At 37.6% G+C, this 25,603-nt stretch overlaps 1 protein-coding gene across 1 annotated transcript in view; it reads right to left on the bottom strand.

Moving 5' to 3' along the window:
- Nucleotides 1–2,914: 2,914 nt before the first annotated feature.
- Nucleotides 2,915–25,603, bottom strand: part of cdkal1.S (CDK5 regulatory subunit associated protein 1-like 1 S homeolog) — a 553,340-nt gene continuing 530,651 nt past the window's right edge. Inside the window, 1 exon segment of the mRNA NM_001091487.1 lies at nucleotides 2,915–3,867. Within this exon segment, the coding sequence (NP_001084956.1) occupies nucleotides 3,733–3,867 (135 nt within the window). The 3' untranslated portion in view covers nucleotides 2,915–3,732.

Genomic DNA, 25,603 nt, shown 5'->3' with positions numbered 1-25,603 from the left:
TTGCATTTCTTTAGTAAGAGAGAACTGCCAATCCTTAATTGGTTCATATAAAATGAAAGAAGGACATTTTGGGATAACAGCACCCCTTTAAATTTGGCTTCCTAAACCACAGAAGGACATACCCTGTGCTTAGATGATTAGCAGGATCCATAGAAAGGACCAGGCTGGATACACAGATATAAATAGCCATGATATATTGCTCTTAAAAATTCATTTCTATATGAATTGCAATGTACAGCACTTTTATCTTTTCAACAAACGCCACCGACACAAGATGTTAAAAAGAGTGAGATATTACAATTTCCTTTCTGGCAATTTAAGGTGCTTCAAGCAGAAGTTTGTGTTCTATGCGTAGGTGAAGTCAGCTTAAATTGCCATGTATTAAATCGTTTAGCCGGTCTGGAGTTTTTAAGTTGTCAGACCTCTGGATCTGTAAGAGGAACTCTATTTTCACTCCTACAACAGTGAGAGATTAGCAGCTTGAAATCACTTTGACAGTCTCCGTTACTCTATTGCATACCACAGGGAATTTTAATTCCAACCTGTGAAATTGTAATTGCTTCTCAAGGAGCACCAATGGATTGTGGGTAATGGCCACAGCCAAGCTCAATGTCAGAATTGCCAGTTGCTGCCACATCACATATGACTTGCTGTTATTCAAAAAATCACTCTGGCTTTCTTCACATGGAGCTGAACTGAGGAGTAAAACTAAATTAACGCAGGCTGTCAAACGTTCAGAGATGTGCAGACAGGGACGTGACAAATGTGCTGTTCTTCAAAAGGTACATTTTTCCATTTTCTATGATTAGTCCATCCATCTAATGAAGGACCAGGATTTTGTATATTGTAATTTTGCTACTCATAAATGTTGAAAGCATTTTGGATTTGAATCCGTTGCTGGAATATTCATGGCAAATAACATTCCAAAGGGACATAAAGTACGCAATGAATCTCATGTGGCCAATGGGAATGTCTGCCCCTAGGCAAGATGGGAAGTGATAAGTCTTCTTCATGTGAATGAAGGCATTAACTGAAATCTTGTGTTTTTATGGACGGAATTCAAAAAATCATACCTTCAATATTACTAATTGCGACCAGTCCATTATGGAATTATTCCAAGAGCAAATTCAATTTACAGCAAAAATCCTAAAACACTGATAGTAAAGTGGGTTTTTCTGGCCAAGTGTGTGTAGGAGGCTAACAAATAGGAGAACCTTGGCCAGTCCTCATACAAACTACAACAGCCTGTGCCCCCAGTTTTATTTCCACTTGTCTCCTAAATTTTGGTTAACACTATGGCTTCATAGCAATCCCAGGAAACTCAGATTAATTTGGCCAAAATTAAAGATCTAAAGATTTCGCCGAATATTTTTGATTGCAGATCTTTTCCAGAGAGACTTTGTTCATTGTTAAGCTGGCCATAGACGCAACGACGCATATGATTTTCAGGCTGTGTGTGGAGTGTCACGACATTTTTCGTTCCATGTCGATCGGTCGGACAATTTAGAAAATTTCTGTCGGCTACCGATAATATCTCTGCATGTATTGCCGATCCCATATCAGAGGGAGACTGTCACCAGCTTTTGTCAGACATAACTTTCGTACGATTGCTGTCAGGGGTAGAACATCATCTGATCTGTTCTTTTACTACTTTATTTAATCTGAATGGTTAGTGGCAGGTCTGGAGATGGCACCAATCAATCGTTAGTCCAATAGGAAGGTAAATCTGCACTTGTATGGCCACCTTTAGGGAATGAGACCCCTTATCCCCAGCCCTTGAGAGCCAGGGCTTGGTTTTAAGATACTATTATGTATTTCAAGAAGCACTAACTGATAAGTAGGCTTTGACTAAAAAAAGTGCACTTTAGTTAGTTCAGATAATATCTATGCCTCATCATTTGGGAACGTTTGAACATTTTATGTACCAATGCACAATTTTGCCACTGCATGGTGCATAAAAAGAAGAAAGGCCTCAATACAGTTATGGGATCTGTTTTTTGGAAAGATCAGAATTATTTAAAGGCCGTCTCCCATAGACTTCATTATTATTAAATCCACATTTTCAAAAATGATTTCCCTTTTCTCTGTAATAATAAAACAGTAACTTTTACATGATCCAAAGATATAATTAATCCTTTTGGACTCCAAACCAGCCTATTAGGTTTAATTTAATGTTTATTAAATTATTATTATTATTATTTTCTAGTAGACTTAAGGTATGAAGATCCAAATTATGGAAAGATCCATTATCAGGAAAACCCCAGGTCCCAGCAAATGATTATTCAGGGAATAGCTGCTTTACTCTGGTTCCTCCCTTCAGATTTTGGTTGATAACAGAAACGTGGGATGGGGTGCAGGCCCACAAAATGTTTAGTAAGTAAATGTATGAAGGCTTTTGTACTAGAGCTAGCATTCAGCAACTCCCACACATGTAAATATAACCTAAGAAGGAAACTTCTGTGTGCTTAATAAGGTATTAACTCATATTTTACAAGGTGTATTTTTTCCCTTCTAGATAATTAAATGGTGATTTAGACTTGGAAAAAAAACAGACTGCCAGTTTGGGATTAGAAAAGCATTAGCTTTCCCCCTCGAGGCTAAATTGGCATACGTTTCAATAGGGTTCTTTGTTTGCTTTCCTCTCAATCAATAACGATGGGATCTATGTCAGCCTGAATGTGGATGACAAATGTTTTCTTCAAGCTTAACTATAACTATGTAAAAATGTATATAAATATGCGCTTCTCATTAAGACAACATTAAGCCCCCAAAAAAAATACATGGCCCTTCTTTTTTGTAAGTTGTCAGTCTTCAATAATCAACAGACATCCTTAACTTTTGTTGAGCTTTTCAGATCTATGATAATAACCCCGGCCTTAACAGACTGGCTGCAAATATAAACCACAACAATGAGTCTCAGTGTAGATAATGTTTAATAAAGCATCTTGCTCTCATCTCAATAAAAACAAATAATCCCGGTAAAGCAAAAAATGAGAAAAATGTTTCGGAATAACTTAATGCATTTTCAAACACACACACATGCACAATTACTGGTTGCGGTCGGCAGACTTTAATTATCTGCAGGAAATAAGAGTGCACATCACTGCTCCCTACCTAAAACGAAACGGCGCACAATTATCCAATCAAATTGACCTGTATGTGAAGCAGTCAGACACAGTGAGGAGCGACACATTTCGATGAGAATAAATTAAATCAGTATTTGACTTTTCTGCTTTTGAATAGAAATATTTGCCTTCATTTCTCACTTGGCTGGAAAGAATTTGACAGTAGGACTGCTCATCTGCACAATCACATTGATATAAATTAAAAAAAGAAGCAAAATACTTTTTGCATTTTCATTGGAAGCATACTATTAATAGACTTGACCTTTCCCCCTGTGTTTCTTTCATCAGGATGAAGCCAGGTCACTGCATCTGGCACCGACGCTTGTATTTACAAGTATCACAGAACTAAGGCTGAAGATCTCAGTATGAAATTCCTAAAAAGGAGGCTGGGAAAGTGGAGAGTCTAGCAACACAACCGCCGCGTAGGTGTTCACAAATAACTGCATTACATACTCCTAGACAGGAACTGAAGAATATTTGCTTTAGAAAAAAAAAATCTTTTGAAGTTTGGGATATATGTTCTGATATAAAAATAGAGAGACTTAAAAGCCAATTAAATGATGGTAAGAAATTCCAATTGTAAACTGCTCCCCAAACAATTTGCTTTTTAAACTAATTTAGTTCCAACAAAAGCAATGACAGCAGCCAGCAGAGCAGTGAGGAAAAGGAAGACTTGCAGTCGCTCCCAGTGTTTCTCCAGAAGGGTCTCGGATTTGGGAATGTTGTTTGGTGGCTTCAACTCCTGGAAAAGAAAAACAGACATATTTTAGCTACTTATAAATTATTGGCAAACTGCAAACTTTGTACCAGTGCTAAAAAAAAAAAAAAGCTAAGATACCATTAATTTCTCTTGCGCAAACACAAGAAAGAGTAATACACTAATATGAAGTTCTGTTTATTACAACCATCTTACTATTAAATATCACATTTGAGATGTCGCACAATTCCCTGAATTTTCTATATGTTAAACGTAATGTTAAGTTGGACATATTTGCCCAGATCTGGTTGGGGCATTTGGCCAATTTCAATGAAATTTCTTAACTATATGGGCATGTCAGGGAGGTTGGGGAAGGTTATTTTTAGCTAGGAATTATGGACATCTTTAATGGACTCAATTTTGCATATATTAACACTGGGCTCTGATAGGATTAGATGTGGCCTGATGACGTGTTCTCCCGAGATATTTGGATTGTGTTGCACTTGACAAAGGGCCTATTAAGCCTGAAACATGTAGCACAAAATAAATTGCACTTGCACCAGATCTCTTGCAAGGGTATAAACATATCCAAAGAGAGGACACACACTGTACTGTATTAGTTAATTGCATCCCCTAATATCCATATATTAAAACCACACTCATCATTACCCATTGCAGTGCTACACTAAAGATGTGGGTGTGTGTGTTTGTATAGGTGTGTGTGGGGGTGTGTGTATGGACATGTGTATGGACATGTGTGTGAGAGTGGGTGTGTGTGTGTGACTTGTTTGTTTTATTGACAAAAGAACATCCTGCCTTATATATGCTTAAGTATCTATCTATATATATAACCCACGCACAAGGCAGTTAAAACTGGGCTAATCATAACTATCAATACAATGCATTTTAGCTAGTTTTTCCTCTTAGGTGTCTTTAAAACTGCCAAGTGTGTTTGCAATAGCCATTCAATATTATGTCATTTATCAAACATATCCCCCATAAATACTAGGATGTAAAATAGTACAGTTCTAAGATGTAAATGGTGGGATTTTAAATAGGGTCATTGTGCATTATAGCAGGCTTTGGTTCATTGGAAAGCCAAGCCATCATATTTGGGATATGAATATGGATATGGATTGTTCCTCTTCAGCATATTTACATACGTGGTTGAAATTAAACACAGAATGATAGTTTAAAGCAAGACTATGGGCCTAAACAAAGACGATGCTATCTAGTAAATACTACATGAACTGTATTTCAAAACCCTTTCCCTTGTTCGGAATATATGTTAACACGGCCTTTGTTTCAATGACATGCTTCCTGGTGGGGTTGAAAAAGATTGAAAAGATATTTAGTCAATGATACTCAAGGATTGAACATACAGATCCAATTAAACAAGTATCAATATATATATGACACTTCTATATATATATATGTGTCAAACACGAAGTGTATCCACTATGGTGTCTCCATGCTCTAATATTGCGTCCCACTCTGCCAATTACAAATCTACATCCGCACAAGTAAATGATATAATCTTGGATAAGAGTCAATGATACGCCACAAAAGCATTATTTTAACATTGAGACTCTTTTTCTTCTTATTCTGAGGGCCACTCAATCTCTTCACTGGTAACCCATATACTGTATTCTTGCACATCTCCTCTGCTTACAGTCACATTCTTTTGGGCAAGCCCATTATTTTTCCTTCTCTGTCTCTCATGTTCATTTAACTCAAATCCACATTTCCTTCACTTACAGGGAACAAGCACAGTGGTCAGATTCATTTATGGCTCTAGAGCATTACCACTTTTAGTTATGTGACTGATTTTTGTTTACCTTTACAAATACACAGATGTGAGCTCTGGAAAATCCATGGGCATCATTAGAAAATATGTATAATACTGGATTCTGTTCTGAAGAAGACTTCCCCAAAAAAGAAATGAACTAAAACTGGCATAGATACTACCATTGTTAGTCATGACCCTAATTTAGAGAAGGTAAGAAATCACAGATGCAAGCAGGTTGCGTTTTATTAGCAGAAAATGCCTAATTTAGCAAAGCCATGTCCTTTGTCTTAAACCTGGAGAGCCTATGATTATGTGCAAGAAACACGTAAGGCATTGTTTATTATTTGCCTAATAAAGTCTGCAGTTCCTTTACTTTGCCTGTCCGTAGGATCTGTGAATGCCTGCCATCTTTTTCCTTGGTATGATACCTCCACCTTGTACGTCTGGGATATGTGCCCCCGACCCCACATTTAGATTTTCTACTTATACGGCTATGTACAAAGAACTTTGTTAAAATTAAACCTGGAGTGGCCTAAAGAGAAAAAGGTTATGCAGAAAGTAGGTAATAGCATCAAATGACCTTAAAGAAAATAGTTTGGAGGTTGAAATGTATAAATTCATCAATAAAGATAAGGACAGAAATCAGAAAAAAAAAACGAATGATGGCCCTGAAACTCTCTGTTTGGAACGTCAGAAATAAGGTAAGTACTGTACTACTACACAATATACTTGACAGAGGAGCAGAGTAGACAAGGCTCATAATTCACTTTCAGAGGAAGAATAAACCAGTATAACACTTCATTTTAATAAATAATTTTGGATGAGGCTATGGGGATACTCCCATCATATAATCAAGTAAAGGATAAATCATACCATGAGCCTTGTGAGAATACTGCACCGATTCAGATTTTTTTTAAGCAACTACTGTCTTTTTTTTTTTTTTTTTTTTTTAAAACATAAGTTATTAGTTGGAAAATTACCAAAACGGACCTATTGGTCTTTTTCCCGCTATTATATTTCTATGTTTCTAGGTAACAAGCCTAAAAATGAAAACATTTATTCAAAGATAAACTAAACATTTTTCTGGCAAATCACTGTCAATAATTCTCCTAGAGAAAAAATGTTGAATATCTGCAACATTCTCCCTAAATGGAGATGACATTTATTAAAACAGGATTGAATTATTTATATTAAAATCAGGTTTATGGCACGTATAGCCCCATATATACTGTAATGTCCCTGCGAAAAAATATACCAAAACGAAATAAAGTCCGATTTTGCAAGAGCTTAAATTAGGAGACATCACTGGGATTGGCTGATAGCGTTCCAGAGCTGAGTCATTAAAAACAGATCCCAATGCGGAAAAGATATTAATAACTAGCAACAGATATGTTCAGTTCAGGAGCGAGAGTTAATTAACCTCATGATCTAGAGTTGTGAAGTCTCTCTCCTGCCGCAAGAATGGTTTGTCCATACAGTCAAAATGATCCCATGAGCTAAAACTCTAATCAAGTGAATGTTTTTTATCGTTAAAATAAATTTTTTCTGTTGGAGATAGGGCTCCAGGATTTCCATTTTGTTGGACTAATCAAACCTTCCACTGAACTAGGTGCGTGACATGCAGAAACATCAGCCCGGCTTAGAGAATTCCAGTGCACTCACCGGTAGCGCTTTGCACTAATTACTGCCGGCACTTAACACAATTATGTTAAATGACTGTCAGCAGCTACATTCAATGTACGTGTAATTAGCAGTGTAGGAATTAGAAGGCATAGCTCCTCACACCCTCTATACTGCAAACACCATATCAATCTTTACAGATTTCCAGCACAACTTAGAGTTTATGCTTTTTTTTTTAGGCAATTAGATGTGGTTTAGGCCTCATTCACACAAGTTGTTTGGTAGCTGTATTTAATGGAAAAAATACTCTACCGGTTGTGATGCAGACACTGCAGTAGTCTCAGCATTAGAAGTAGGGGAATATAACAAAATAACAGAGTTTTTTGATTGGATCACAACAGAGATAAAGGAATACATGGCTGTATGAATGATGGAAGAAGCTAAAACTTTCATGTACTTCTGATCTCCCATTAGGGTCACTTTGTGTAAAGACTATGGGAATAACGCAGTTACGGGGGAATGTAAAAAAAATTGTGTCAATAAGACTAAAAATCCACATCTCGCAATGTAATATTGTTCCTTAAACGGTTATTGCATTGCGAATATTAATTGCGCACTTAAGAAGTGCTTGAAGGTGTCGTAATCTTTTGGAGCAAACATAACGACTTTGTCAGTAAGAAGTTTTATTACATTGACTGCGCATTGGCGCAAACTATAAAATCCACAAACGGTCTTCCACTGTCGGAAGTGGTCGCTAAACAGTTTCCGGGTTCGCAAAAGCTATAATAAATTCGCGCAAAGCAAAATTTGTTCTCGCAAAGACATAACTTTTCGCATTGCGAATAGGTTTTCCGTTACCGACTTTTACTACATTCCCCCGTTAGACTCTAAAGTTCCTACCAATCAGCAAGTAACATTTACAGGCAATGTGCTTGAAAGCAAATGGGTTACTAGCTTTCCAATTTATATTACATCAAACCACTATGTCCTGTAACTGGTACAGGTATGGGATCTGTTATCCGTAAACCCATTATCCAGAAAGCTCCGAATTACGGAAAGGCCGTCTCCCATAGACTCCATTTTATCCAAATAATCCAAATTTTTAAAAATGATTTAATTTTTCTCTGTAATAATAAAACAGTACCTTTGTACTGTACATGATCCAAACTAAGATAGAATTAATGCTAATTATTATTATTATTATTATTAATAATCCTTATATTAATTGTTTTAATGATTTTCTCTTAGACTAAAAGTATTAAGATCCAAATTAAGGAAAGACCCATTATCCAGAAAGCCCCAGGTCCCGAGTGCATTCTGGATAACAAGTCCCATACCTGTACAACCAACTTGCCCACAATGCAAACTGCCCATTCTATGTTTCCAATATATAAAAATATAAGGGGGGACTATTTCCTACTACAAGGAATAGGAGGGGGTAGACAGATATATGCACAACACTGGCTAAAATTCTGCAGAGTTTTAGGTGAAAGCAATACTGATCATGCATAGCTTTAAAAAGAGACTCGTTTTGAATGCAGCACCTTCAGATTTGGGCATGCGATTAAAAGTAATAAATTTTTGTACTATTTTTGAAATTCATAATTTCTCAGTATAATTTCTATTTAAGGTCTATTTAATTGCTTGTACAACTATATGAAACATTTGGCAGTCGGTCTGACAACTCCAGTGATTTGCCTTCCTGTTTTTTGGCTCACACTATACAATGCACCGCACATAGTAGATCAATAGGCCTATCACAAAAACAAATGTTTGCTAGTAAAATGTTCATTATAGTAAAGATGGATCCCTTTAATTGTTCACCTTCTATGATCTGAAAATCTACCATGCTGACTGTCAAGTTCCTGACTGCCAGCATCTTCGAATTTACATTTCTGGTAACTTTTCCTAGAGTTTTTGCCATGCTGTGTGTAGTCTGGCAACATGGGGTGTATGTAGCAAGATCAAAAATGCCAAAGGAAAAAGCATTAAATATGTTGCTTGAAGAGCATTTCAATATGGTCACTGTGATGCTCCCGGTCAATATGTAGTGAATAAAGAGATATGGGACTATGCATTTAAGAACCGTCATTTTAATTGCTTTCCTTAATACTAATTTCAGTTCAATTTCAACCCCTTATCCTTCAATTATATATATTTCACTGGACAAGCAGCATCTCAGCTGCTGTGAGATCACATAGGGATTCAACGAATGCCACAGATGACAGTTACACTGTATGTAAAGTATGTGCCATAGATACCTTACCATAGATAATTTTACAGGCTCCTTTTCCTGTATTGTGATTGTCAGATGTACAATATATTAATACAAATGAAGATGCATGTGATCAGAGTTTGGATGATCTGTTTTTGAAGTAATTTCAAAGAACACCTCGGCTGGAAGCAAAGCCATAAAATGCCAAAAAGCTGTCATGTGCCTATCAGTAGAATGATTTACGTTTCTGTATTCTCCTGAGCTGGAGATTCTCAGGCTGGCTGCAGTACATGGCTTATTATTAGCTGCTGCCACAAATATCAGAAATGAAAACTGTTGCGGGATGAAAAATATAGTTTTAAGGCTCTTCTTATTACAAGGAACCCTCATAGTTTTTATAAGAAGGATATTACTGTGGAGCATTGCAACCACTGTGTGATCAGAGATATGTATAGATAGGTAGATCAATGATAGATAGATAGATAGATAGATAGATAGATAGATAGATAGATAGATAGATGATAGACAGAGAGACAGACAGATAGATACAATAGATAGATATAGAGATAGACATATACTGTAGAAAGAAAGATGATAGATAGAGATAGACAGACAGACAGACAGAGATAGATAGATAGATAGATAGATAGATAGATAGATAGATAGATAGATAGACAGATAGATAGACAGATAGATAACAGACAGATACTGTAGATAAACAGACAGACAGATAGATGATAGACAGACATATAGATAGATACGATAGATAGATGATAGATAAACAGACAGACAGATACTGTAGAAAGAAAGATGATAGATAGACACAGACAGACAGACAGAATAGATAGATAGATAGATAGATAGATATCTGCTTCCTCTATAGTTACGCCCCTGTATAATGCCAGTAGTTATCTTTGTTTCTCTTCAGGTGACAGCATTAAATTGTGTCAGCATAGGTATTCCCATGTACCAAATTAAATCCAGCAGGAAAGCAGAAGGCCACACCAGACCTTTCTATGAGTAAAAATAAATAAATACTTGTGTTTCTGGCAGAAAGGTCTCTCCTACTCTTGTAAGGCCATTAAATAAAGTGTCTACCAAGTTAAAACAACACAAAGAACTTTTGTAAATTGCACAAAATACTCAAACTGGAAATACAGTTTAATCAAAGATTTCCATGGCTGGAATTTATGAGCATGTGTAGAAGCAGCAACAGATAAAGAACAGCAGCTTCTAGTGGCCCATAATGAATAAACTTCTTTTCACCAAGAAAATAAATATCTTAGGTGCGACAGCAAAAATATGTGACATAGTCTTATATCCTTGGGAAAAAAAAATCACAATACAGGCAGAACACATTTGAAAACTATGAGCGGAAATATCAACGTAACTAGCAACTGACAACAAGGAATGAGGGGGGATTTCACAAGAACTGTAATTTTGGACTTTCAGAACAGAAGAAGAACATGAAAGGATTTGCCGCCTTTATGTGCCTCCTGTATGAGATAAAATAAACCCGAAACATTAAATGAATTAAATTGCTGGAAATAAGGGAGGATAAATCAAACACAATCATGGCAACAACTTAAAGATAAGCAGGATAGAAATCCCAAATTAATCTGCTGAAAGAGAGAAAACACAGCATTTTGTGTCTGTGTTGGGAAGGAGACAGGCTCCTTTCATCTTGTTTTGGCAGCAGCAAAATAAACACCAGGCTTAGCTAATAAGGTATATTATAAATTATTAAGACATTCAGACTATGATCAAATGCATTTCAGATTATTTTCCTGAATAATTCTGCCTTCCACACACCGCCAGAAGAGATGCATTTGGTGGGCTCTTATACAGCGATTCATTGATCAGCCGTCTTTGTGATTCTCCAGTCTCAGACTTAACTGTGGCGCATAAAAGAAACACACTCACATCAAACCCTCGGCTTTGGCATCTGCTGATCACAGACTATATTCTCCTGCCTAAGATCCACATGCCATGTTAGTCAACAAACTCCTGCTATTGCACTTCCAGTGAACTTATGGGCTTGTTTTTCAAAGAGCAAAACTAATTCTAGCATATGTATATGCTGCTTACACCCCTGTACCCCTCCCTGCCAACACTGCTGTCACATATTAATTGCACTTGCCAATATTTATGACTATGTTCTATTTTAAAAAAAAAAAAAAAAAAAAAAAAAAAATTTCAATAAAAAATATTGAAACCTAATTGCACTTGCCAACTGGTACAGAGTCATGTGTAGCAGTGGCACCTGTTTTATTCATTATACTAGAGTTCATTTCACATCGCACTGCACACAGTGGCTCATTTATTCAGGATACACAGTGGTCTACACCCAATTGCTCCTATATCTTTTCTAGGGTTGCCACTTTTTGTGGTGGGGAACTTCGGGTAGGGAATGGGGCATTGATATTAGGATTGGAGTGAGTAATGTCAGGGGTGGGGTGAGCAGTAGTGATGGGTGAATCTGTCCTGTTTCGCCAAAAAATTCGCAAAATGGTATAAAATTTTCAAACAGCATTGAAGTCAATGGGCATCAAAATAATTTGACGCACGACAATTTTAACAAAAGCAACAATTTTTATACGCACGACTTTTGTCCAAATGCATTAAAGTCAAAGGGCGTCCGAATAATGACTGATGCGCAACATTTTTTAAGCATGAACCAATTTTTTTTTCGTTGCGGTGAACTTTCTCCACAGTTTTGTGAAAACATTTGCGGGCTGCAAAATGTGGAAATTCATCACGAATCCATGCCGGGTGAATACATTTGCCCATCACTAGTGAGCAGTGCTTTGGGCAGGTCTATATTGTCAGAAGCGGTTTATGGCTTGGCAATTAGCAACTGATTGATGTCTGCACTTTTAACTTCAGAGTCCTGTCCCAATTCACACAGGCCTGGACAGCCTGGTTTTCGGAAGGGCTGTCCTGGTGAAAACTGGACAGGTGGCAACCCTAAATAATTGAAAGATTTTAATGTAAGTAAATACCGAAGTTCCCAATGTTCTGAAATAATTCGTTTTTTTTTTTTAATTTTGGTTGCATTCTACAAAAATAAAGTCAAAATCTCAATCAGGTGCAATCCTGGGGCTGCTGCCCACCCTCTCCTGTTCCGCGCTTAAAACATCAGCGTCAGAGCAGGTCAAAGGGGGGGCTGCATCACTAGTGCAATGAGCGCAATAGTACTCTCTGCACTAGTGGAGCCGAATTTCCGTGTCAAAGCCCCGGAAATTCAGCATTTAAATTTACAAGAAGTAGCTTTTGGCTGCCCCTTGTAACTGGCCTCTCGCCTTGCCTCATGGAAGGAGCGGCCCTGATCTGTGTAGGAAAAACTATTTTTTTCATCAACATTTTTCATCAACAATTTAATTTTTAACTTTAATAAATAATCCCTTTCAAGTATTTAGTCAATAATAGTTACCTATAGAACCAGGCACAAAAATAAGTAACAACTAATAAAAACTCGAATAGAAACAGAGATTTTCGTTGGGTTGGAGAGTTCAGGCTGCCTTTGTGACTGTAGGCACATCAGGAAGAGGTTTATTTATCAAAATATGAAGTTAAAGCTAAATCCCTTTCCATGGCAGAATGAGAGAACTCTGCAGTTTCATATAAGGACAAAATTAAACTAAGAGAAGCACCAACAGCAATGCAGATCATATTTGCACAGAACCACACACAAATTCAGGGTAAATACATGTTTATGAGCTATCTTTTAGACAAATATATATATCTATATATATATATCTATATATCTATATCTATATCTATATCTATATCTATCTATATATATATAATGCAGCTGCCTTCACTGAAAAAAATAAATAAGTAAATGTCTTCCTATTGATGCTGCCCCTAGTGTGCATGATGGGGAGTTTCCATTGCTCCCCTACAATCTACACATCAATAAATAATAATAAAATGTTCTTTGGGGCTACAGGTGACCAGCTTAAAGGCTTTTAACACATAACACAAGAAAAATCAAGGCAAAGTCAGACTGCTCCATGTTCAGATACTTATCAAGGAATACCACAGTAAAATCTAATATCCATGGCAACTTAACTACTGCTACAAACCAAAAAGGACTAAAGGAAAGATGCAGTCACAGCGAGCCTTTGACCTTGGCTTTGGAGAGATGGTTCAGAACAGGATATGTTCAGCATAAGGAGCTAACAGACTTTATGTTCTACCAGCTCAAAGTACATATGAACAGCAGAAGTTCCATAAATATCAAATGTTTCTTCATAACAATAATAATAAGTAGTGGAAAGATTAGTTCTATATGTAAGGGGTTTAATATGCTTATTCGAACACATATACACAATTAAAAGTCAAAAGTATCCAGGCACCTGCCAGTTTAACTTCTGATTCCCAAAGGTCTAATATGAACAAGTCTCCATTTGCTGCTAAAATAGCCTCTACTCTTCTGGGAAGATTTCTCACTGGATTTTAGAGAATTGTTGTTGGGAGTTGCTTCAATTCAGCGACAAAGCATTAGTGAGGTGGGCAGTGTTGGGCAGTTAGGCCTGGCTTGCAATTAGCTTCCCGAGAAGTGTTAAATTGGACTGAGCCGAGGACTGTGAGCAAACCACTCATCTTTGCAAACCCAATCGGTATGGACCTCACTTTGTGTATTGGCCATTATTGTGCTGAAACAGGAAAGAACATTTCTTAAAATTGTTGCCACTTACAGAGAAGGAAAAACATTCTCCAAAAATTTTATTGTATTCTGTAGCCTTAAAGGGGATGTAAAGGCAAAAAAAAAAATCCCATTTTTACTTTCTTTAATGAAAAAGAAATCTATACTCCAATATACTTTAACTAAAATGTATATTGTTTTTATAAGAAACCTGACTGTATGCAATGAAATCCACCCTTCATTTTATTTGCTCTGACAGTTAAGATAGGAAACTTCAGACGGTCCCTAACTCCTCTGCAGGGAAAGATCATACTTTCAAACAACAGGGGGAGCCCCCCACCTTACTTCCCTGACCTTGAGCAGCTTTGTTTGTTTCCCTGTAAAGCAGCCGGCGACTGTGTAGAGATTTGTATCCACAGACCCAGTGCAGTCTATATATTCTGATTATTAATCTTGCTGTATCAGCTTCCATGGCAGATATTATTTGACTTGTGCTGTCTTGGTAATTTAAGACGATTAGTGATGGACAAATTTATTCGGCAGGCCTAAATTTGTGTAGAATTTCTACGTTTCGCCGCCGGTGAATAAATTCACAAACTCTTACGTTTCTGTGTTTCGCCGCCGGCGAATTGTACGCACATCAGAAAAATCCCTTGTGTCAAAACTGTTGCACGTCAACAATATTCGGACTCCCATTGACTTTAATGCCGGGGTCAAATTTATGAGAGCTTCAAAATGGCAGTGGGCGTCAATTTTTGAGTTTCGCTGGAGATTTGCAAATTTTTAGGCAAAGCGAAACAGGAGAAATTTCGCCCATCACTGATGATCCCTAGGCTTAACCTCCCAACAGACACCCAGACCACACTGAGCATGTGGGCAGTCTTGGTCTTGCAAAGATGTTTAACAGTTACAAGATGACAGCCCCCTGTGGCCAACTTTGAATGCTTCTGGTACAGTATGTTCAGGTTTATGTTTAGTATACAAAATACAGGATTTCTAGCATTATTCTATTTTAGACTTAAGTTCCCCTTTAAGGTTTGCTTTTAATGGAACCGGGGGTCTAACTCAAAACCATGGAAACCGGTACAATGGCAGTGATCTTCAGTCAGGGCTCAGCATTGCACATGGTGGTGTCAGGTTTCTTTGCTTCTGATGGCCCATAAAACCCCATGCACCTGATGAATAATGCTTTTGCAGAGATTAACTATAAATAGAAGAACAGCTTGTTATCCGATCTAGGTTTTCCGATGGTTGCATACTAAGGGGCAGATTTACCAAGGGTCAAATATTGAGGGTTAATTAACCCTCGATATTCGACTGCCGAATTGAAATCCTTCGACTTCGAATATCGAAGTCGAAGGATTTAACGCTATTCCTACGATTCGAAGGATTTTAATCCAACGCGTTTCATGCTTACCTAGCACAGTCATAGTAAAAATCCCTTTTTTTGCCTATGACTAAGTGCTAGGTAAGCATGAAACGCATTAGGCGCTAAAGGGGTTATTTCTTTAATGTATTTTAACATTTTGATGTAAATAAACTATATTTTTTAACTTGTCAGCATGCCTTGGAGAATTATTTAAGTATAACGATGGTCGAAGTAGCCATATTCGATCATTCGAAATTCGAAGTATTTTTTCTTCTAATCCTTCACTCGAGCTAAGTAAATGGGCCCCTATGTGTCCCAAAATTCTCAATGGCTTTGCTATTGAAGGGTGCTTGGATGAGGACCTGGAGCCAATGCTGACACTTCTTTTTAAACAATGAGCTGTACATTTTGATCAAGCAGCAGAAAATAAGCAGCTATAAACTAACAAGCCAATAAAATGTAGACTGTAGAGGTAAATTATTACCACTGACTGGGACACTTTCATTTACTGTTGCAGACAAGGCCAAGTCTACAGTAGCCTGGAATGATGGCGAGGGTGTAAAAACGTTAGCATCAATGACAAGGAAGATTTGCTCTCTTTCACATTCATTGATAAATCGATAGATAGAGAATTATGGGAGCGTGACAGTTTTATTAGATCATCTCACTGATTATGCAATAAGGGAAAAGAAAAAAAATCTATGAAACACACAGACTTTGAAAACCATGTATTTATTTTGGAATTAATACATGGTAATAGCACTTATTGGACATGAAAACTGAAAACAATGAGTGTAACTGATTATAAATTTGAGATGGCACTGCAGAACATGAGAGCACATGCATGGGCTGAAGCTTATCATCAGTCACCATATGTTTAGGTGGATATATGTTAACTGCCATGGAATAAAATATATAAAATAAACTGAATAGGCACCAATGTAAAATATTTCAGATATCGCCCGTTTAAAAATAAACTAGATAACATTAACGTTATCTAGTATGCATTAAAGAATTCATAAGCCAACAATATTTGTACTTTTTCTCTTGATGTTCCTTAAATATGGAATTGCAGAATTCTTTCCGAAGTAAATTTTACTTCAAACCAAAAATTCAAACCCAGCCTCCTGGAGAACTAGCATGGTGTCTAATGTATTCCTGGCACAAATGCCCCTGTGAATAGGTTCTCGTATTATACATGAAACAGCAAGTAAAGTCACCACAAAAAAAGTCACCATGTAAAAAATATAAACTGTATATATATATATATATATATATATATATATATATATATATATATATATATATGTCCTCCCCTTGTTGCTTGGCACATTTATACCAGACAAAGGGCAATATGAATGAAATGTGCTCTGCAACGCTGAAATGGATGCTTACAAGATATATTAAAAGCTTTGCGGAAAAAACATAAAGGAAATGTCTAAAATACCATTATCAATTTCTTTACATACTTTTTAAACAAATAAGGACTCAACAAAATGGAGAAACTTCTACTGTGAAATTTGCATCTTTTATAAAGACTTTTTTCTAGCCAGGATACAGTTCATGAGCTGCAAGGCCTTATAATGGTGCGTATAATTCATTGGGCACAAGGAACATTCACAGAAACATTAAATAATTTACTAAAGAGCAGCATCTTATTAGTTACCCTGATGTTTTATGCACCTGAGAGTTAAGTTAGACACACACAGGCAGAGAGTATCATGGCCTATTTTGACTTGAGTGGCCTGATATCTTCCTTGCACAAGCCCTCATATTTTATGGTCTAGTTTTCTTTTCAGTTCTACAAAGACATGAAACACTTAAATATTTATTAATGTTCTTGCACAGTAGCAACATGTACTAGCGAAAATGTCCATTAAATAAATTCACGGCTACATTTGTAGTTACAGTGTCTTAAGGGTGGGGAATTTATAAAGTCAACGTATTATGGAATGTGGTATTAAAACACATTGCACTGGTCAGTGTGATTAGAGAGGGATAATTGCACTCAATATTAGCATTTTGGAATCTTTAAGCCATAACAGAAACGTACATTATCACATGACTGAGCTAGCTCACAGCAGGGTAATTAGCACAGAATTCTAAGCAAAAAGATACTTAAAGGGATCCTGTCATTGGAAAACAAGTTTTTTTCAAAACGCACCAGTTAATAGTGCTACTCCAGCAGACTTCTGCACTGAAATCCATTTCTCAAAAGAGCAAACAGATTTTTTTATATTCAATTTTGAAATCTGACATGGGGCTAGACATTTTGTCAATTTCCCAGCTGCCCCCAGTCATGTGACTTGTGCCTGCACTTTAGGAGAGAAATGCTTTCCGGCAGGCTGCTGTTTTTCCTTCTCAATGTAACTGAAGGAGTCTCAGTGAGACATGGGTTTTTACTATTGAGTGTTGTTCTTAGATCTACCAGGCAGCTGTTATCTTGTGTTAGGGAGCTGTTATCTGGTTACCTTCCCATTGTTCTTTTGTTTGGCTGTTGGGGGGAAAAGGGAGGGGGGGTGATATCACTCCAACTTGCAGTAAAGCAGTAAAGAGTGATTGAAGTTTATCAGAGCACAAGTCATGTGACTTGGGGCAGCTGGGAAATTGACAATATGTCTAGCCCCATGTCAGATTTCAAAATTGAATATAAAAAAATCTGTTTGCTCTTCTGAGAAATGGATTTCAGTTCAGAATTCTGCTGGAGCAGCACTATTAACTGATTCATTTTGAAAAAAATGTTTTTTCCCATGACAGTATCCCTTTAATGTACACACTTATTTAAAACGAATGCCCTTTAATTGCCTTAAAGAGGTTGTTCACCTTTCCAAACACTTTTTTTTAGTTCAGTTGTTTTAAAATTGTTCACCATAAACAAAGGTTTTTTTCAATTGCTTTTCATCTTTTATTTTTGTACAGTTCTCCCAAAATTTAAGTTTAAAGTTTAATGTTCCTGTCTCTGGTTGTTTTAATCTGGCAGCTCAGTGATCCAGGAGCATCTGAATTGCTACAATTTGCTTCATTTAGTTGATACAATTGATTGATACATTTCGCAGCAGTATCTGTGGAATATTAGCAACTATTGTATCAATTCTAACAGCTGCCTGTAATGAAACTCAGGGATTCTGCTCAGCAGGGCCAAAGATAACAAATGTATCAAGTAAATGTATCAATTTAGAACAGTTAAAAGCGCGGTTCACCTTCAGACCATAGTCTAAATTAGAAAAGAACATTTTTATAATGTATCTAAGGATTTCCCATACAAGAAGCTGACACTGATCTAGTTACTGCGCATGCCTCTCCTCTCCTGCATTTCACTAATCCTATTGGCTAAAATCATGCTATTCAAATGTAGAATATGGTCTAAGGTGAGGGGAGGGACATCGATGGAGGGGAGGGAGGGACATCGACGGTGGGGAGAGGGACAGGAGGGAAGGATGGGGAGTACTACTGATAGGTGTGGACTAGGGGGCGGCAGAAGACAATTTTAGGGCTAGCTGCCCATCGCCCCCCTATTAATGTGCCCTAGGCAGCTGCCTCTTCTGCCTACCCCTAGTTCCGGCCTTGAGCCCAACCATGTCAGTGGTAAAAAAGGGACCTTAAATATGACTCAAATTTACAGGCCCGAGTCAGATAGCCAGCTCTCAAATGACAGCTAATCTCTGAACAATCCTAATAATCACTGATGATGATCACCGACAATGGGAAATTTAACAGAATAGGTTTTAGGGCAAGTTAGGAGAGAATAAATTAACCAATATTGGGCAATCTAGCACAGTGCTACAGTCTATGGAGTTTATGCTAAAGGAGATGGGGAATTAGGCAGCTAGAACATATCATACACTCAATGTGCAGTTATAGGCTTCATATTAAATGCTATTAGACAAAAAGCACACTAGTTTATCACTACTATGCAGACCATGTAACTCCACATTATGAAAAAATAATGTACAAAAATCCTCTGATTTGCAAGAGCTTAAACTCCTAACAGGAAAAATCACTTGGATTGTACCAATATACTGATCAGGAGTGAAATATATAAGTTTGCATGTTTTATTGTTAGATTCTAAGTTATAAATAGTGTCTGAAAGACCAGCTAACTTATGTATATAAATCATATCCACACAGTGTCCAGAATCTTTGCCAGACTATAGTGCTTAATAGACTTTCCCTAAACCCCCCTTGTATGTTTTATCATTTGGTCTGGTCCATCCATAGTTCATTAGCTCCACAGAAGAGGTGGGCTGGTGCCTTGTGATGCACCGGAAAGGGACAGTGTTCTCCTGTAGTTTTACAGGAGTTTTACATCTGTAGTTTTACAGGTCCCCAGACAGATACACATCAATAAACTGATTTTATCTCTGCCTGATGTGTTTAAGTCCCCTCACCTGCTGCCAGGGTTGAACTGGGGGTCCTGGAGCCCACTGGGGCTGCTGTCCAGGGCTCCCCTCCAGATCCCCACTGCTGCGTTGATGCACATTGAGCGCATGCACGCACACTATGGTTTTCGGGCAGGTGCGGCAGGAAGGAGAAGCAGGAAGGAGCCTGCAAATGGCAAGTCTTGGTGCAGATCTGGGCCAGCGGGGCCCACAAGAGCCAGGGGCCCACCGAGTTTTTTCCAGGTGTCCCACCGGCCCAGTCCAACTCTGCAAGTACATTACTGATGCAGAGCAATGAGCCTGCAGGCTTGTACCTTTATATGGAACTTTGGGAACTTTTAATATGCTTAAAAGAGTTGTTCACCTTTAGTATGTTGTGGAATGGACAATTCTAAGCAACTGGTCTTCAAAGTTTATTTTCTATAGTTTTTGAATAATTTGCCTTTGCCTTCTGGCTATTTGCAGCTTTCAAATAGGGGTCACTGATTCCATCTAAGAAACAAATTTATTAATCGTCAGTTTATTCAGGCCTCTCCTATTCATATTCCAGTCTCTTTTTTAAATCAGTGTTGCTAGGGGAATTTGGACCCAGCAACTAGACTGCTGAAATTGCAAATTGGAGAGCTGCTGAATAAAAAGCTAAATAACTCAAAAACCACAAATAATAAAAAATGAAACCCAATTGCAAATTCTCTCAGAATATCACTATCTAAATCATACTAACAGGTAAATCAAAGGTGAACAACCCCTTTAAGTTACACAACTGAGGGATACTTAATTCCCAAAAAATGCACACTCACATTAAAAGTAGTAATAGCCAGTTAAAACTGCAATAGGTAAGTGGGTGTAATTCTGTCAAATACATATTAGAAAAGAAGCTGCTCATAATATTGCATGCCCATAGAATAAAGTCAATAAATGACTTAATCCCTTCCTAGTGGTAGCTTGCCAAAAACTGCTACAAGGATTCTCTCAGGCCTGTGCCTAGGGCAGATTTGGGGTCAAAGTTGCAATAATAATTAAGACTGCAAATTACTATTAATCACCATATTTCACTCTAAATTACCTTCAAGCTGGGCTTTCAGTAATATTTAAAGGATAAATTAGACATTCAAATTCTCTCCTAGCTGCCCCCCCCCCAAATAAGAAGAGTCTGGACCCCACTAGGTAGGCCAACCCTAGGAAACCACTGGCTTGGAGCCTTTCACACCCCATCTGTATATCAGTGTTCCCAGCTTCTTAACCCTTTGTTATTTTCACCTTCCTAAAAGCTGGAAAGTGCAAGCAGAACTGATTCACCTAATATTCATACACACATACATATACACATTTGCACTGGAAATAGTCAGCACTGCAAAAAACAGAAATTAAGGTTAAAAACCATAACTGCAGCAAAAAAGTAGCACAGGTGCCAAGTGGGATTTGACTAAATCCATAGTATTATGCAATGTTCACTGCCCAAAAAAAAAATGACATTCACCTTGCTGATGTGGGATGTTCTATTGTCTTTACACCAGGGTATATGGAAATATCTAATACAACTAATAACATGCGTCTTCAAATCACATGGAAACAAACTATGTAGTTGCTGGCAATGCCAAGGTTTGGAGGTGATACATTCCAAATCACAGCTTCCCATCAATAAATAACTGCATCTAATAATTTCCCTGGCTCCATCCTAGTGACTGTATACATAGAAACTACAAAGAGACGCTTCATGGGAAGTTTCATGCATAGCTGGTTCTAATGAGTATCCGTTCCAACAGAGCTTGATACCGAATAGTTAATAAGTCTGACCTGCTTTCAGACTGTATGGGGCAACTAAAGAGGTTATCTTTTCCTATTGTCACGCTTCCCTTTTTTCCTCGGCTCTAGGCATTTTGGGAAGTCTCTTGCAGTGACATTCACCAGACTTCTAAGTGTTTATGTGGGTGTCTTGAAACCCAATTCTTCTTTTTCATTTCACAGTCAGCCAGGTTTAACGGCAGCTAATAAGAGGGTGAAATCCACTGAGACATAAAATGCCAGAAAGGTCACATTCTACAGTACAACAGAGTCACTGGGCCCCGGATAATCTCCTTGGATTTAATGTACTTGTTACGGATTTTGTCACTTTTCCCATGATATCGGTTCTCCCAACAAACTCTTTTCTGCAAGAACAACAAGAGGAAGTGCTACGGCTTAATTTCAAAGCTTGCCGTACAAATCATATCAAAGTGCGCATCTGTAGGTCTTCCTAAACCCATAACTCCTAAAAGGCAAAATAACCTCATTCTAATTCATATTCAATATAGTCAACCATACTATAAACATTATCTACACTCTGCATGTTGACCTTTCAAGTAGTACCAAATAATGACTTTGGGTTGCCTGAGTATTACAACACAATTCTCAGATAGCTCTGCAGAGGAGTAACTGCACAACTTGTATACAATTCAGGTGTAATAGCGCCTCTTGCAAGACCTTGTCATCTGCAAAAATCCAACTTGAGTTTCTAGTGTGATTTACAAAGATTATATTGAAAAAAAAGGATATGTAATACAAACCGCAGTTGCCAAATATTTCATTAACACCTTGTAAATAAAAAGGTAGTATTTGCCTGGCTCTCGGCATCGATTTTCCTTGGCCTTGTTTTAGGGGCATGTTTTACCCCACCCACCAAATCTTTGGGGGAAGGACTTGACTGCTCCTCTGCATGGCTAGTTAACATGTTGAAATTCACTATGGGGGTTTACATACTGTATGTAGATAAGACTGCCAATTAAAAACACTATTAAAGCTACTGTAGAAAAACTTACCTATGCCAAAACATTTTCTAGCTAGAGGGAGGCACATTTATATAATGTGTGTCCAGACCATGTCATCTTGGAGATCATTCATAATTACTATGCAGTGCTGAGCTTCTTCTATTTGCAGACTTAACAAAATGTGAGATTAGAGCTCATCACAAAAAATCACTCACTTTCTAGTCATTTGAAATGGATTTTTTATTCATTCCAAATGGATTTTTTATTAATTGTATTTATCAAAAAGTGAACTGTAACTTAGCAATTGAGTGAAAGTTTCTGTGGTGAGCTCAAGTCTCACATTTTGAAAGATCTGCCCCTAAAGGTCGAAATGAACTACTCGCTGTTTGGCATCAAAGTGATTATTTGTTGGTGTCTTGTCTACTACTATAAACTTGTATTGATCGAATCAGTGCTGGATTATAAGCAGCTGTGTTACACGGGCTTGCCAGTGACTTGCCATTCATTTTTGGTACAGTAGAAGTATTCAGCACTCTGGAAAGTGATGTAGAACAAACTAAGCCCAGTTTTGGGGTTAGAGAGCCCATTGATTACTCTCCATGACTTATGGTGAAAAGGCAGGACTATTATCCTAATCACATATGTATTAGGATATTAGGGTGATAATCAGGTTTAAGTCTTCTGTAACGTTTATGGAGTATAAAAGAAAACAATAAAACAGTGATTACTCATTTACCCCACTATTTTCTATGCAATTACATATTACATGACGTTGCCTTTATAATTTCCATACCATAATCCTGCATTGTAATAGTGTAGTGTAAAATTTCAGCATGTTAACAACATTCATAATTGTAAGGTTACGAGGCAAGGACCTCTTCTTGAGAACATAAGTAGGCTTACATATAATATATATATTAATATTCTATTATTTGATTTGCCTTTCTGTTGTGTTTAAGTGTATTTCCCTTTTTGTAATTAGTGTAGTGCATCAATGGACAACACAATACATTCAATTAATGTATATAAATAAAAATATACAGGCAGTAGTCCTTTGTCCAGTTATTAAAACAAAATTTACATTCACATAAAAATACACTAAAGAGAGTGGGAGGAAACCAGAGTACCCTTTGCCTCTTACAGATCTTACAAACAAACACCAGATGTTTAACTTTTTTTGAAAGCATTACATTTTGCTGTGTACAACCATATATGTGCAACAGCAGACAGTCAGTTTTGCAAACTGCCAGGGTGAAAAGGGACAGTCAGGTTGGTAGGTTGAAGAACTTCAAGCATGAATCTCTTACAAAAGCAGCCCTGTCAGCAAAAGGATCAGCATGACCTATAGGTAAGACTTTGAGAATACAGTGCAGTTGTGGGCGGCTGTCCATGAGAAGGATTTTAATGAGCTGGAAAAACTGAAGGGAGACATGCAACTACATTAATGAAGGTATGGAACAATAGAAAGACTAACAAAGTTTGTTTGTTTTTTTGATTGGAGAGGAGGCACTGGCAACTAGACATGATAACTCTAAGACTACATTTGACAGTATAGAAAATAGCAGGGAACCCTTTTTTACAAAAACAAAATCTGTTTACTCATTTAGTATGCTAGACTCATTCATCTATCTCACAGGTCATCATCAGTTTCTCCCATATGCATGTCCCTTCAATGGCTCCCAATCTTCTCTAGAATTAAATTCAAACTACTCACACTTACATTCAAGGCCCTTAACAGTGAAGTCCCAATATTTCATCCTTGATCTCAAAATACACTACTTTGCACAACCTTCGCTCTGTTTCTGACCTTCGCCTCTCTTCTTTTCTCCTCTCATCACTTCTTCTCATTCTCGTCTACAAGACTTCCTTCAAGCCTCTGCTTTTCTCTGGAACTCTCTGCCTCAAGCTGTCAGACTTTCTCCTTCTTTGCAAACTTTTAAACGCTCCTTAAAGGAGAATTCAACCCTGTATAAAAAAAAAAACCTGCACCCCCCACCCCAGGTAGACCCCCTCCCCCAGGCTAACTGCCCCCTCCCCCCCGGGAAATGTCCCATTCTTTATACCTACCCCTCGGGCAGATTCTGCCAGTGGAGTTCCACGCATCCATCTTCCGGGTCCTGGGTAAGCTGACTGGGATAAGTATAAAGTATGGGGCATTTCCCCGGGGGTAGTTAGCCTAGGGGGAGGAGGGAGGGACAGGGTTTTTTTATACAGGGTTGAATTTTCCTTTAAAGACACACCTGTATAGAGAAGCTTATTCACTGTACCTTAATCAGGCATAGCTGTATCATAAAATACAAAATTGTTTCTAAAATCTTAATGCCTTTATTGCACCCTAACTGTTAGTTTGTAAAATCTTGCGTGTAGGGTCCTTTAATCCGATTGTACTCTGTAAAACCTTGTTTCTTATTCACCATTTATTGCTCGTTCCCCGTAAGGTAAAGCACTGCGTAACTTGTGTGTGCTATATAAATAAATGATGATGATGAAAAAGGACAAGGCACAGTCATATGATATGGTTTATAACTATGGGAACCAGAGGAAAATCATGCAATCTCCAGCAGAACATTGTTCAGAACCCCAGTGCTGCCAAGGCTTTGCACTGAACCAATAGCAGTAGAGGATCAAGCCTGAGACGATTGCCCTGATCAGAAGACACCTTTCCCAGAGGTTGTCAGGATCACCATAAGGGGTCTTGACATGGTATGGTGGCTTGCCAATTTTATGATCATAATTTAACCATAAAACCGTTTATGCAAATATATGCACCTGCACAGTTACAAAATACTTATTGGACCAGCAAATGTGCATTCATCATTTACTCTCTTTTTTTTAATGCTTTCCAATGAACCACCATGATGCCCTATATAAAATGGTGACTACATACACACACACACACACATATATATATATATATATATATATAGAAATTGCACGTGGTGCCGGCACTCACAGGGTTTGCATGAAAAACTCAAACATTCGATATGTTGAAAATAAAGGAAAAAGGTTTA

This window comes from Xenopus laevis, chromosome 6S (assembly GCF_017654675.1).
Source record: "Xenopus laevis strain J_2021 chromosome 6S, Xenopus_laevis_v10.1, whole genome shotgun sequence".
Classification (NCBI taxonomy): domain Eukaryota; kingdom Metazoa; phylum Chordata; class Amphibia; order Anura; family Pipidae; genus Xenopus; species Xenopus laevis.
The sequence above is the reverse complement of the archived record's forward strand: the minus strand, read 5'-3'. Positions and strand labels throughout refer to the sequence as shown.